General features: G+C 30.8%; 1 protein-coding gene and 1 long non-coding RNA gene across 5 annotated transcripts in view; one reads left to right on the forward strand and one right to left on the reverse strand.

Annotated features, from left to right (window-relative positions):
- The window catches only part of LOC105202925 (5-hydroxytryptamine receptor 1), a 492922-nt gene that overhangs the window by 334668 nt on the left and 144753 nt on the right, over positions 1-13501 (forward strand). For all 4 annotated transcript variants that reach the window (XM_039452417.1, XM_039452412.1, XM_039452415.1 and 1 more), the window contains one exon: positions 9811-10103. In XM_039452417.1, coding sequence (XP_039308351.1) covers positions 9811-10103 — 293 coding nt within the window. The remainder of the gene's footprint in view (positions 1-9810; positions 10104-13501) is intronic.
- Positions 10534-11351, reverse strand: LOC120358385. Its single transcript, XR_005575344.1, has 2 exons — positions 10716-11351; positions 10534-10625 (listed from the first exon to the last, which is right to left on the reverse strand). It is a non-coding gene; the product is annotated as an uncharacterized LOC120358385 (long non-coding RNA).

The following is a 13501-nucleotide window of genomic DNA, read 5'->3' on the forward strand; positions in this document are numbered from 1 at the left end:
TATCCTTGACTGACTTTTCCATAGTTGCCACTTTAACTCTTCCTCAAATAAAGTATCGAAGAGAAAGTTATCTGATAGAATGGTGTACGCTGTGTTCTTCGCGAGAAGATTAAACGCGAGTTTAATCTGGGCTCTTCTTGATAAGGAAAGGCGATAAAAAAGACTATCTAAGATCTTCGTTCCATTGTAGACCTTCGTTACTGCTAAATAAGCTTCTGGATTCAGTAAATGTCGTATTTCTAGATTAAGGAGGTCAGAAATGCTCTTGCCTAAAGCAAAGTGATACTTGGTCTTGATCCTTATAATTAAAGGGGAGCGTCCTGTTTGACCACGTTGCAATTGACCACCGCCATTCACTGTGGCCGGTGCCTAAAGTTTTTTCACTGTTTAAGAACTATGAGTAGCTGGTGATCAATTGCAACGTGGTCAAAAGACTCCCACTCCCATTAATGTCGTCCCTCTTAACGATAGAATTACTTTTCAAACCTGACCTGTTTTTCGGGTTTAATCTAAGAGCTTTTAGAAAGATTATTTCCTCAGAGGGAGCATATTGTTCAGTAGAAATCTCGTTGTTCTGCTTCCGAGCTCTTACAAATAAGGTAAGACCATTTCAACACGCTGATTCCCAGGTCGAACCTCCATCTTTTTGAGTTTGGTATCAAAAAACTCCCTTGTTACAGCATCCGCAAACTACTTGTCTAAGGCCAAAGACAGAGGAGCATCCACAAGAGAGATTGTCTTAACATAAGTAAGCGTCGAGCATTCGCTATTCATTATTTGCTGTCGCTATTCATTATTTCTGCATAATACAAGGAGATATTCCCATTATTCGAAAAAGAGTGTGACTATATAACATCTGTATTCTCCAAATAGAGCCTTGAGAAGTAAGCACGCACCTGATAATTGCGGATCTCTTAGCCCTTCCTGTCTCGCAGGCGTTGCCAAAGAGTGATTGCTCTTTTAGCTTGGAACTGGCTTTTAACGATACTCTGAAACTAAACTTTCCAAATTGCTATAAATCCGGGACACTTAGATCTCCCAGAAGACTAGAACAGAAAACAATGACAAAAATTGGAAAGGAGAGCGAGATTTCTTAACCCTTTTAGGGGATAACACGCTGATAGCGCGCAACGTTTTATTCAAAGACCATCAGACGTAATTGTTGAAGACTTGCACAACAAGAAAGCAATGAAGTTCATTGTTATACAATATTATTTATACAACAGTGTTCAGGAGATTACGAAGAGCAGACAAGATCCGAGCTTTGATTTTTTCGAAGCTTTAAAATAATTTGTTGAAGACAGTGTAGCAAAGCAAACAACATACAGGTACAACATTATTTAACATAAGCGATATCCTAATATGACCAAAAAGTGTATCTACACATTTAAATAACAAAAAGACTGTACCGGTCGAAAGCAGATTTTCATGCTCAATAATTTAGATAAATTTACAAATATTTACAAGATCCTCCAAATTGCGCGCCGTATACTTGTTGGACATAAAACACAGTTTTTTAAGAACTCAGTTTGGAATTTTATAAATGTTTATAAAATTTAAATTATTGAACACGAAGGTTTGCTTTTGACTGGTATAGCCTTCTTGTTATTTAAATATATTAATGTTTTATTATATTTTATCTATAAAAAAAAATTGATCCAATTCGTCTCGGTTTACCTTAATATGCTATTTATACATACATATATGCATTATCCAAATAAAATGCATACCTATGGCCTGTAGCTCGCGGTTATGCGACCTATGGGCCGCTAGGACATCACAGCTTTATAGGAATAAAAAAAATTTAAAATAATGGTTTGTAATATAATGGATAGAGTTTCAAGAAAAAAATGATTTTAGTAAAACTAAGTTATAGAGAATTTTTAATATTGCTAAGTGACAATTCTCCAACATTCATTTATTTGATATTTATACTAGCCGAATGGAGTGGATACCTGTAGGCTCATTAATTTCCAAACTCGGATTAGAAAACTTAACATAAATTTTTCTTTTGTTGGGCAAGTTATTACTTTTTTTAATATTTTGATATTTTGTATTACGTTTAGATGTAGCGATCCTATGAACTCTTTTAAACCAAGTATCATAATAATTAGATTATTTTTTTGAAATTCAGGCCAACATAATAAATTTCTACAAAATAATTATCCTTAAGAAAGTTTATAGGATCGCAATGTCCCTTATAGAAACATAATATTGGCAGTAATAAATTAGCTAATAATTATTAAAAGTACTAATCAAGTATTTATAATATTCAAAATAAATAATAATTAAATTTAATACTGTCAATATTAACATCAGTATTACTTTCTGTGAAGGATTTGAAAGTAATCTAAAAATATTAAAATATTCAAAACTAACTACCAATGAAGACAAAACTTATATCAAAGCTCCTAATTAGAGTTTGAAATTTGATAAGTTTATTGGTGTCTATCCCACTTGGCTAGTATGAACATCAAATAAAAGAAATCTAGAAAATTGCCGAATACAAATATGTCAAAAACTCTTAAAAAGTAAAATATTCCATAAATTACATTGTTACAAAAGTGTTCTCAAAGAGTTAATAAATGTTGTATATAAATTATGATTTAAAAGCGTAAACTTCATACATATTAAAAATTTTAATTATCATTTTAAAAACCTTTTATTTTTAGGTCGTAGTAACAAACATTATTCTATTCTAATCTCAAATTTTCGTCTTTTGAACAGTGGAGATAACAATAAATATTGCTTTACACCGTAATTGACATAATGAAATATAGGTTTATCTTTACATATAAACATACAAAATTTTATTTTCTGCTTATAATAAAAATAACACGGTAAAAAATTTTTTGTTTGCAATTATATAAGTATAACTATATAAAATATATATCAAATATGTCCATATATGTATATTAAAATAATTATATGTAATATTGTACATCCATGTATAAAAAATTGTATATAATTATGTTGAACAGTCCGTAGTCAAAATTTTAATAACGTATTCCTTACTCAAAAATAAGACAAAAATCCTAATGCGAAGATATAAAACTTTTCAAATGAGAAGCATTTGCATTAGGTGAATCAAGTAGTCTAAAGATCGCGCGCTCAGGTACAATGACAGTGGGTGCTTTTGCACTTTTGTAAACTTGTTATTACATTAAAGTAATTACGATGATATTGAAATGTTTATTGATTACATCATATTTAAATATGAATTAGTATATACGTTATACATGTCATGATCATATAAAAATATTACAAGATATTAAAAATAATTATGATAAATTGTCAAAATTCACAAGGTGTCAATGATTCACAAGACAAACAACTTCAGAGAATAGATACATGTATGTCATATAATTCGGCAATACTTAATGAAAAAAGTGTTGATAAGAACGCAAAATTCTTTAACACATAATTACATTTACATTTATATGAAATAATGTTTCATATCATTACATCATACTACGATATTTATATTTCGCAATAAATACATTGTGCGAACATTATTTTGTATAATGGTATCACGAATTGACGAAAATTTTGAATAATTGCGCTAAGATGATATGTTATAACGCAACAGTATTGTCGAAATAAAGTTTTTAAATAACATTCGTCAAAATTCAAATAAAGGAATATACAAATTTTCAAGAATTTTGTCACCATTCAGTGATTATTCCATTTCTACATTTTTTTGTGTATTTTTCTTCGTAGAAACCGAAAATTATTGTCAGAATCACGTTATATTTAATAAAAAATTACTAAAGGAGAAAAGGATATTATGGCTATTGTCGACAATATGGCTACTCTTATTATCTCCGTTATTAGGTGATGTATTCTAACAATTGCTTATAAAATTATTCATTTAATAGCCCGCCGTTTTTTAGTGGTGCCAATATGCTAATACATAATAACTTACAATTGTTATAAGGCATTTTTACTTTTGTGCATTTCTAAACTTTTTCAAGGTAGACTTTTAATCTTTAATTATACATACTTTCACATTATTCTTAACTTGAGTGTATTATTACACGAATGTATGAGTACTCGAGTGTTTTTTGTTATTTAACTTTTTATTCGGCTGTACACAATTCGAGTAATACAAAGTTAAAACAATAACATGGAATTTTGTTAATACGGTTTTTTAAGTAAAATTTTTAGACTGAAATATTTCTTTAATTTGATTCAATTTTAAATTAATTTCGATAAATCAATTATTATTCTAGAGGTCGGTATTTAAAAACATTAGACACATTATTTTATGCTTGTTTAATGTTGAACAGGGTTAAAATAATATTTATAATGTTTCTAATGGTATTTCTAAAGTTTTTAAACGCAGAAAAATTCTAAATCAGAAAAATTCTAAACAATAAAAAATTAAAAATGTATAATTTTGTAACGATGTATTTTATTTCTTTTAAACTAAAATATATAATTTTATAACAAAGTATTGTGTTTCTTTTAAATTAAATTAATTTTTAAAAATTAATGTTATGGATAGCTATGTTACAATCATTTTTTTTCTTGTATCAATTATGCAGTGCATTAGATTTTTATAAATCACATCCTAAATAATAAATATTTCAATACTTTGAGTCTAGCATCCGTCAAACAACACTTTGACAAATGTAATCTTTCAAGTTTCAATAAAAAATATTAATTATAAACAAAGTTGTTCAATAAAATAAAAATAGGTGCCATATTACCCTCTTCTCCTCTATTTTGAAATAAAGTACATGAATCATTATTCGCATCGTCATGAAATCGTCAATTATGCTTTAATAATTTAGAAATTAATTTAAAATTGAATCAAATCAAGTAATAATGCATAATTTTCTGTTTCTATGAAGAAAAATACACAAGAAAATAGAACGATCACCGAAAATGGTGACAAAATCTTTGAAAATTTGTATACTCCTTTTTTTAATTTTTGACGAATGCTCCCGCGCCTTCAATTTACACGGAGAACAATAATTCAAGACATTGCACTGTTGCCGGTATTTTATTTGTCGCGAGCGAGAAAATGATTATTCAGAGTTTTTGGAACAAGATATACATGGTCTGTCCCAAAAGTTTCCGGAAATGAAATTCTCCAGCGAACCAGAAGGGCTAGAACAATGCGGTTTTCAGCGGAAACATTGATAGAGGATCTTAGCTAACGAATGTAATTTAGCTTAGTTGCCTCCGGGCCGTGACAAAGTAGGAATCGCATTTCGCGCGTAATGTGTTTTGGTGATGCGTCGAGATTCAAGATGCAGCGATACGCAATCAAATTTTGCGTTAAACTAAAAAAATCGGGCTCTGAGACGATGGGCCTGATTCGGGAAGTTTTCGGAAAGAAAGCCATGTCCCAAAAAATGTTCCGAGAAAACATCGACGATAACGAGCGCTCCGGGCGTCCGTCAACATCGGACAAAATGTGGAGAAAGTGTGAAAAGTTTTAAATCCTCTGCTATCATTCTTACACTCAGGCATCGATCCCCGTTCAAAACTTTTCGCACTTTCTCCACATTTTTGTTCGTTTGTGACGTTGATGGATACCCGGAGCGTTCATTGTCGTCGATGTTTTCTCAGCCTTCTTGAAACATCTTGTGCCACTCGTAAATGCTTGGCTGGAACATGACTTCCTCTCCGAAGGCTTTCCAAATCAGGCCCATCGTCTCAAAGCCCGAATTTTTGAGTTTAACGCAAAATTTGATTGCGTATCGCTGCTCGATACGATTAACCGCGCTGCATCTTGAATCTCGACGCGTCACCAAAACACACACTACGCGTGAAATGTGATCCTCACTTTGTTACTACCCGGAGGCGACTGGGACAAATTGCATTTGCTAAGACCCCCTACCAACGTTCCCGCCAAAAACCGCAACGCACTAGCCCTTCTGGTTCCCTGGAAAATTTTATTCCGGAAACTCTTGGGACAGACCATGTATTTAACAACGAAATGAGTGTCTCTGGCCGCTTAGACTCAACCGTTTTCGGACTAAACTTCGTTCTGAAGTACCATAGATAATTTTCGGACAAAGACTTGATGTTTACTCGGCGAGGGCTTATGCCACAGTAACCGTTTTCGATCCTCCCGTAGAAAGCCTAAGTGTTTCGCGGATAATGATATTTTCAGAAGTGGTCGCATAATTTCGTCGACCAATAACGATTCGCGATCGAGATGTTTATCAAGTTTCGGCAGCTAAGGCAAGGTCATAGAAACTAAAGGAAAATAGATCCTTCGCACGCAAAACGATCATGTTCTCGAGAATGTTTGAGAATCGAACTAAGAACGTCAAACTAAAATATGTACAATTTATAAACTGTTGTTTTCTCGAACAACGAATGTTATTTAAAAACTTTATTTCATCAAAACTGCTGAGTTATAACGTATCATGTTAGCGCAATTATTCAAAATGTTCATCAATTTGTGATAACATTATATAAAATAATATTCGCACAACGTACTTATTGAGGAATATAAATATCGTAGTATGATGTAATATATGAAACATTATTTCATATAAATGGAAATGTAATTATGTGTCAAAGAATTTCACGTTCTTATCAACACATTTTTCATTAAGTACTGCCGAATTGTATGACATATATGTATCTCTTCTCTAAAGTTGGCTGTCTTGTGAATCATCGATATCTCGTGAATTTTGACAATTTATTATAATTATTTTTAATATCCTGTAATATTTTTATATGATCACAACATGTATAATCCATATACTAATTTATACTTAAATATGATTCAATCAATAAAGCATTTCAATATCATCATAATTACTTCAATGTAATAACAAGTTTACAAAAATGCAAGAATACCCATTGTCATTGTACCGTCATTGATCTTTAGACTACCTGATTCGCCTATTGTAAATACTTTTCATTTGAAAAGTATTATGGCCTCGACATTTTCGTATTAGGATTTTTGTCTTATTTTTAAGTAAGGAATATACGTTATTAAAATTTTGGCTACGGATTATGGAACATCCTATATTTTAATATACATGGTAGAGAAAAAGTACCGGAACAGCAAAATATCTCGAAAACTAAGCATTTTAGAAAAAGTGTTTCAAATAAAAGTTGTAGGGTTTCAAGAGATCTATTTAGTAACATTATCAGTTTGACCTTGGATGGCGTCGCCAAGGTCAGATCAAAATCATATTAACTTTTTTAAATGGGACAGCCTATTTTTGGTTCCAGAATCTAATAGCTGGTGTCAAGACCTTCCAAAAACCCTACAAGAAAGTTTATTTTCGTTGAGTACTTTCTGAATTATGAGGCTTGAAAGCTACAGTGTACTCTAACTTTCAAGCGTCATAACTCGTAAAGTACTTAATGAAAAATAACTTCTGATTAAAATGTATAGGTTACAATAATATCATACAATCAAAGCATGAATTATTCCCAAAACCTTAGCACTGCCATTTATCGATAACGCATGTGCTCCCAGTTCTTCGTTTCCAGGTTTTTGCTTGAAGTTTGGATCACGAATATGGTTAAAATTTATTTCAATGCTCCCACATTGTGAAATTGATTTCACACGACGCCACATTGCATTTAAGATCTTTTTGTTCCCCTCCCCTTCCCCCGCTCCCCAGGGATGGCAAAATGGGCATTTTTGATGTTATGTGTAGATTGTGGAGATTGAGTTGATACCATTGTAACTCTATAAATTTCAATCAATAATTATTTTTCATTAAGTATTTTCCGAGTTATGACGCTTGAAAATTACAGTACACTGTAGCTTTTAAGCTTCACAATTCAAAAAGTTCTTGATACCAGCTGTTAGATTCTGGAATCAAAAATAGGCTGTTTTATTTGAAAAAGTTAATGTGATTTTAATCTGACTTTGGTGACGCCATCCAAGGTCAAACTGATAATATTAGCAAATAAATCTTTTGAAACCCTACAACTTTTATCTGAAATACTTTTTTCTAAACTGCTTAGTTTTAGAGATATTTTGCTGTTCCGATACTTTTCCCCCCACCACGTGTTTTATATATAAACACATTTGTTACATAATTATATGATTATGTACATATACAACAAATTTTTTTAAACAATTTTTATATCTAACTTGATTTAGCGAAAGCAAGTTAACAAAGAGGAGGTCAATAACGAGCGAACACCACGATGTTATTTATCTGTAATTGATAATATATTTGAAAACAGTCGAACGTTTCGGTTTGACTTAACTCTCTTCAGCCGAAATTATTAATCACTTCTCAAAACCTTTGCATTATTTAAATAGATAAAGATTTAAATAATTCTCAAATTACATTTACATTATTTAAAACAGTTAATTAAATATTACACGTAATAAGCCACATTACAAGTTCGACGCAAATAATATACAGAAAATTAAGATTAAAACCAGATAAGTAGAAGTCCTCCATGTCAGTAATCTCCGAATAAATTTGTCTAAGTGTCGTTTAAAAATTTTTTACCGGAGAGAAAATGAAGATATTTAATCCAGTAAAGATAATAATTAAATATAATTAAATTAATTTCATTTATTTGCGTATAATTGCGTCGCGAATTGAATAAACAAAATCAAAGTAAATAGTAAATTTTGAAGCATTAACGAATTAAGTTATAACAATTATGATTTATAATTGTTATAACTCATTGATGTTGCTTATATATAAAGAGAAATTCAAGAGAAGTTATACACACTTTATTTCGATTGCATAGGAGAGACCGGAGTTAAATGACACCAGGAACTTGTTGGCTATGTGTTCTTTTTTAGTATTTATCTTGAAACGAACAGCAAATAAAAAATTGCGAAACATTCTTTTAAAATATAAATACTTTTCTCTAAGTTTCATTAAAATTGGAATAATATTACATTTTTTAAAAATAAAAAAACTAATTTAACAGTAGCAAAGTAAATTTCTAAAACTCCTGAAATTTTATATTAATATTTTTTAGCGTCAATGTATAAAGTTAAGTAACGTGTTATTATTAGAATAAAGTTTTGCAAACGTATGATATATTATTTTGGCTAGTAAACGCAATTTTCATTCATAAAATGATTGAAATAAAGCAGATGAGCGGTCGGGGTCAGTATATTTAATTATTGGCACCGTGTGTCGTGACGCTTAGTACAACTCCGCGTCACGCCGTGGCATTGACTATTATACGTGCAGATTACGTACATACATTTTATGCGGAGCTTTTTTGTCTCACGCTACTAGTGTACAGTTTTTCATTATCTAGTTAACTTATGGTTAAACTTAAACTTGAGTTTTATCCAATAAGCTTCACTTGTGGCATCATCATGTGGCATGAATAAAGTCCATTGAATAAAGCATGAAGTAAAATTTAACTATTAGTTAATTAGATAATGAAAAACTGAGTCTAGGTCCTATTAACCAACTGACCCCGGTATCGGGGCAAAATGGCCACGTTGTTGCACGTTTATATTTTGGTTATTATAAAATAAAACGTATGATCAACAGGATAATATTAGGCATTAACATATAGAGAAAGGTTGCCTCTACCACGTTTGTATAGGCAATTATAACAATTAATTGTCTGAAAAGTTGTAGCTTTGAAATTCTAAAATGTAGGGCGTTTAGGTCTCCCTTACTATGTGTCTTTGATTTGATTTTGATGTAATTAACAAAAATTGTTACATAGTATAGAGAGAGAAAAAAAAGAATATTTATTTCTTATTTAATTTAATCTAAGTATAAGGAAATCTAGAAATATGACATTGATGTGTCATCGTGTTAAGAAAATCCGCATTTACCATACAGCGTAAGACATATAATTTTTGTAAAAATGTGCTTTTTATGTTAGGCATTTTCTTTGACCGCACTGCTCCTCTTCATCACCTTCCTGACGATAGCAGGTAATGCTACTATCTGCTTTATCATCATATACTTTAAAAGATTTCGGCGCTCCAACTACTTGGTGACCAGCTTGGCGGTGAGCGATTTATTGGTCGGCTTAGTGGTGATGCCACCAGCAATAATTTATCAAGTATCGGGCGACTGGTACTTCGGCTCTACTTCATGCCACATTTGGCTCAGCGCCGACGTGCTCAACTGCACCGCCAGCATCTTTAATCTCTGTATGGTTTCCATTGACCGGTGAGTTCATCACCATCAATATTCCAGAGATTTGGCGAATTATGACACGTAGTTGGATATTTATAAAATCAGTTATTGATAATATCACTTTGATTAACACTCTTTCCAGAAATATGCGCCAACATTGCAGAATGTGAGATAACATGCATTATTACAAAACATATTATGTAATGAGAAAACAAATTGATGTGATTGACCCGTTCATAAAGATTATTGTCGATGACTTCAATTAATTCTGATTAGCCATTCCCATGTTGATTATAATAGTAATGGTAAAATGGTAACAGAACGGTTAACTTTTAGAGCCGCAAAGTTATTTTTTTTTAAATTAAGAAAATTTTGATTTAATAAAGAAAGGTACGAAAGCGTTGTCCTATGAAATTGATAGGTCTTTATATGTTGTGGTAAGGATCAAAATAAGCAAGACGTATCGTTTCAAATGTGTCCATTTTCACTTTTAGGAGATAAAACATCTTTCTGAAGAAAATTGGTATTTTTCTTTTGAAGCTAATATCGTCGAAACTATAAAAAATAAAAAAAAGTGTTTTAAATAAAAATTGAAAGGTTTGAAGAGTATTTTATAACAGTAATAAAATGCGAATGCATGCTTACAGTGGGTACTACTGTGGTGATGTGTGCCTCACTCGACCTTGATCGCAACAGTGGTGAGTCGGCAGTGGCAGCGTAAACATGACGACTCCGCTAGCAGTTTGTACTAAAAAGGAATAGAAAGCAGTGATATAATTTCTTTGGTCAGAAGGAGTAAAAGGGGCTGAAATTTATTGTAGACTTTCAGCACTGTACGAGGACAGTGTCCCGGACAAGTGTTTTCGAATAGATCGAGAAGTTTAAAAGTGGCTAGACAATTGTGACGCAAGAACAGGAAGCAGGGCGTCCGTCTGTCGATGCAAAGTACTAGCGGAGCGGACATGTTTACGCTGCCACTGCTGGTTCAACACTGTTGCGATCAAGGTCAAGTGAGGCACACATCATCACAGTAGTACCAACTGTAAGCATTGATTCGCAGAAAGCGGTACGACAACCAACAAAGTGTTTTATTACAAAAGTCTGAATAATTTTTGACTCACCCTCGTATTAAAAGCTCGTCAAAAGAAAACAACATTTCTGTATTTTTCCTTGTAAAAAGAAATATAATATGTTTAATACAAGATTAAGAACATTATTTTAAGAAAGTAATGCGTTACTATTATCATTACTTAGAGGGAAACGATTTATTACCTTTAATTTCCCAAAAAAAATTTTAAATTATTGAAAAATTAGAATTGTACCAAGAATGGAAGACTATTCAAAAACCAATACGATATAAATTTACAACTACAAATTGTATAGGGTAAATTGGAGTACTATGGCCATACGGAAAAAATGGCTATAGTTTGTAATTTCTATAATAATTGCTAAATAGTGCATTTTTATAGTCATTCTGAAAGATCAATATTTACAGTAATTTACATGCGTACACTAGTCGAAATAATCTTATTCTGGATATTATACAATACTTTTACTTTAGACTACCTGCAAAGTTTTGTATGTGTCCTTTAAAAGCTGCTGTAAAGTCGAATAAATTACAACTAAGCTACCAATCAACGTTTCGTATACATATAATAAAGGAACCTAAGTTGTAAAAGTAACTTATAATTTATACTTTTATAGTATTTTCACTATTTATTTAAATACACTATAATCATTTTTCCTTTACAAGTCGGGCAAGATGACACACTTTGTTCTTTTCATACATTGTTTTTCTTTAAATTATAGAAATCTCTTTCGTTTCATTACTTTAAAAGAATTATAATTGTTAGGTTATTATTGCAATATTTTAATTATAACTAACAATAAGTCATATATAATTATAAACTTACATATAATATAATATATATTATATAACCTATATAATATATATACATATATTAAATATATAGAATTATAAGTTTTATTTATCACTTTAGAAAATGTTACATTTTTTTAAATATAACTAGCAACACAAGCGCGTGCTACGCGCGCGCACACAGCTTTTGCTATTATACAATTTACAAACATTAACTATTTATACACGTAACTGTCAAAACGCGATCTCCCCGATGACAGCAGCTCATGAAATAAACACACTAGAAAAACTAATCAGCATTACAGAAAAGCGTCAATAATAAACTTTTACTATCGATTTATTAAAATGGTCTTTTTTCAGAAAGGACTAGCACGCGCTTTCAAGACAATAGATTTTTTTTTTACTTATTATTCCTATATTTTAATTTTTTAATTACTTTTATAATATATAATTATATTAATAATTATATATATGGTTGTATAAAATTTTTTATAATTATATATAAAAGTTATACATATACATGAAAATATTAAAAGATTTTTTCGGGTTAACATCTAATAATTATTAAAATACATAAAAAGATAATTTTATTTTTTATAAATTTTATATCAGATATCTTCAGGGATGAATAGTAACGAGTTATAGTAAATAATACCCGTTACACGTTACTCTTTTATAATATTGTACCGTTTTATAATTTGGTAATAATATTACAATTTTTCATAGTAGTAATAGTCAGATTTGGAATAATAACTTTTGACATTTAACGCGTTATTATTATGCATTACTTAATGAAAAATATTATTAAATTGTTACTTTATTCACGTTACGTAACGAATCAAAATAACGCGTTACTTTTTGCATTACTCTTCCTCATTACGTAATGAGTCAAGAAATGAGTAACTTATTTCAACGAAAATTGCATAATGGTTAGCTAAAAATAATTATTCTCCAACTTTAGCGTTTTTATTACCATATTATATTGTATACAGGGTGTACGAAAAGTGTTGAAACCCCGAAATATTTCCATTCCCTTTCATTTTACAAGAAAATGTTTCAGACAAAAATTTTAGACTAATAAAAAATATAGAATATTAGAAAAAGGCCGATACTCTTTAATTAAGAAACTACCAATACTCTAACATTATATCTTTTATTGCATTTTCTTGTAGTTGATTCTGGGAGATTTTCAAAAGACTATGAATAAGTGCATTTTCGTTAAGTACTTTCCGAGTTATGACGCTTGAAATTTACAATACGCTGTAGCTTTCAAGCCTATCAACTCGGAAAGTACTTAACAAAAATAAACTTGTTCATAGTGTTTTGGAAAGTTCTTGACACCAGATATTAGATTCTGAAATGAAAAATAGGGTGTTCCATTTAAAAAAGTTAAGGTGATTTCAATGTGACCTTGGCGACGCAATCCAAAGTTAAACTGATAAGATCTGTAAATAGATCTTTTGAAACGCTACAACTTTTGTCTGAAATATTTTCTTATAAAATGAAACGAAACGGAAATATTTGTGGGTTTCCATACTTTTTTCGTACGCCA

The sequence above is a fragment of the Solenopsis invicta genome, chromosome 1 (genome assembly GCF_016802725.1).
Source record: "Solenopsis invicta isolate M01_SB chromosome 1, UNIL_Sinv_3.0, whole genome shotgun sequence".
Classification (NCBI taxonomy): Eukaryota; Metazoa; Arthropoda; class Insecta; order Hymenoptera; family Formicidae; genus Solenopsis; species Solenopsis invicta.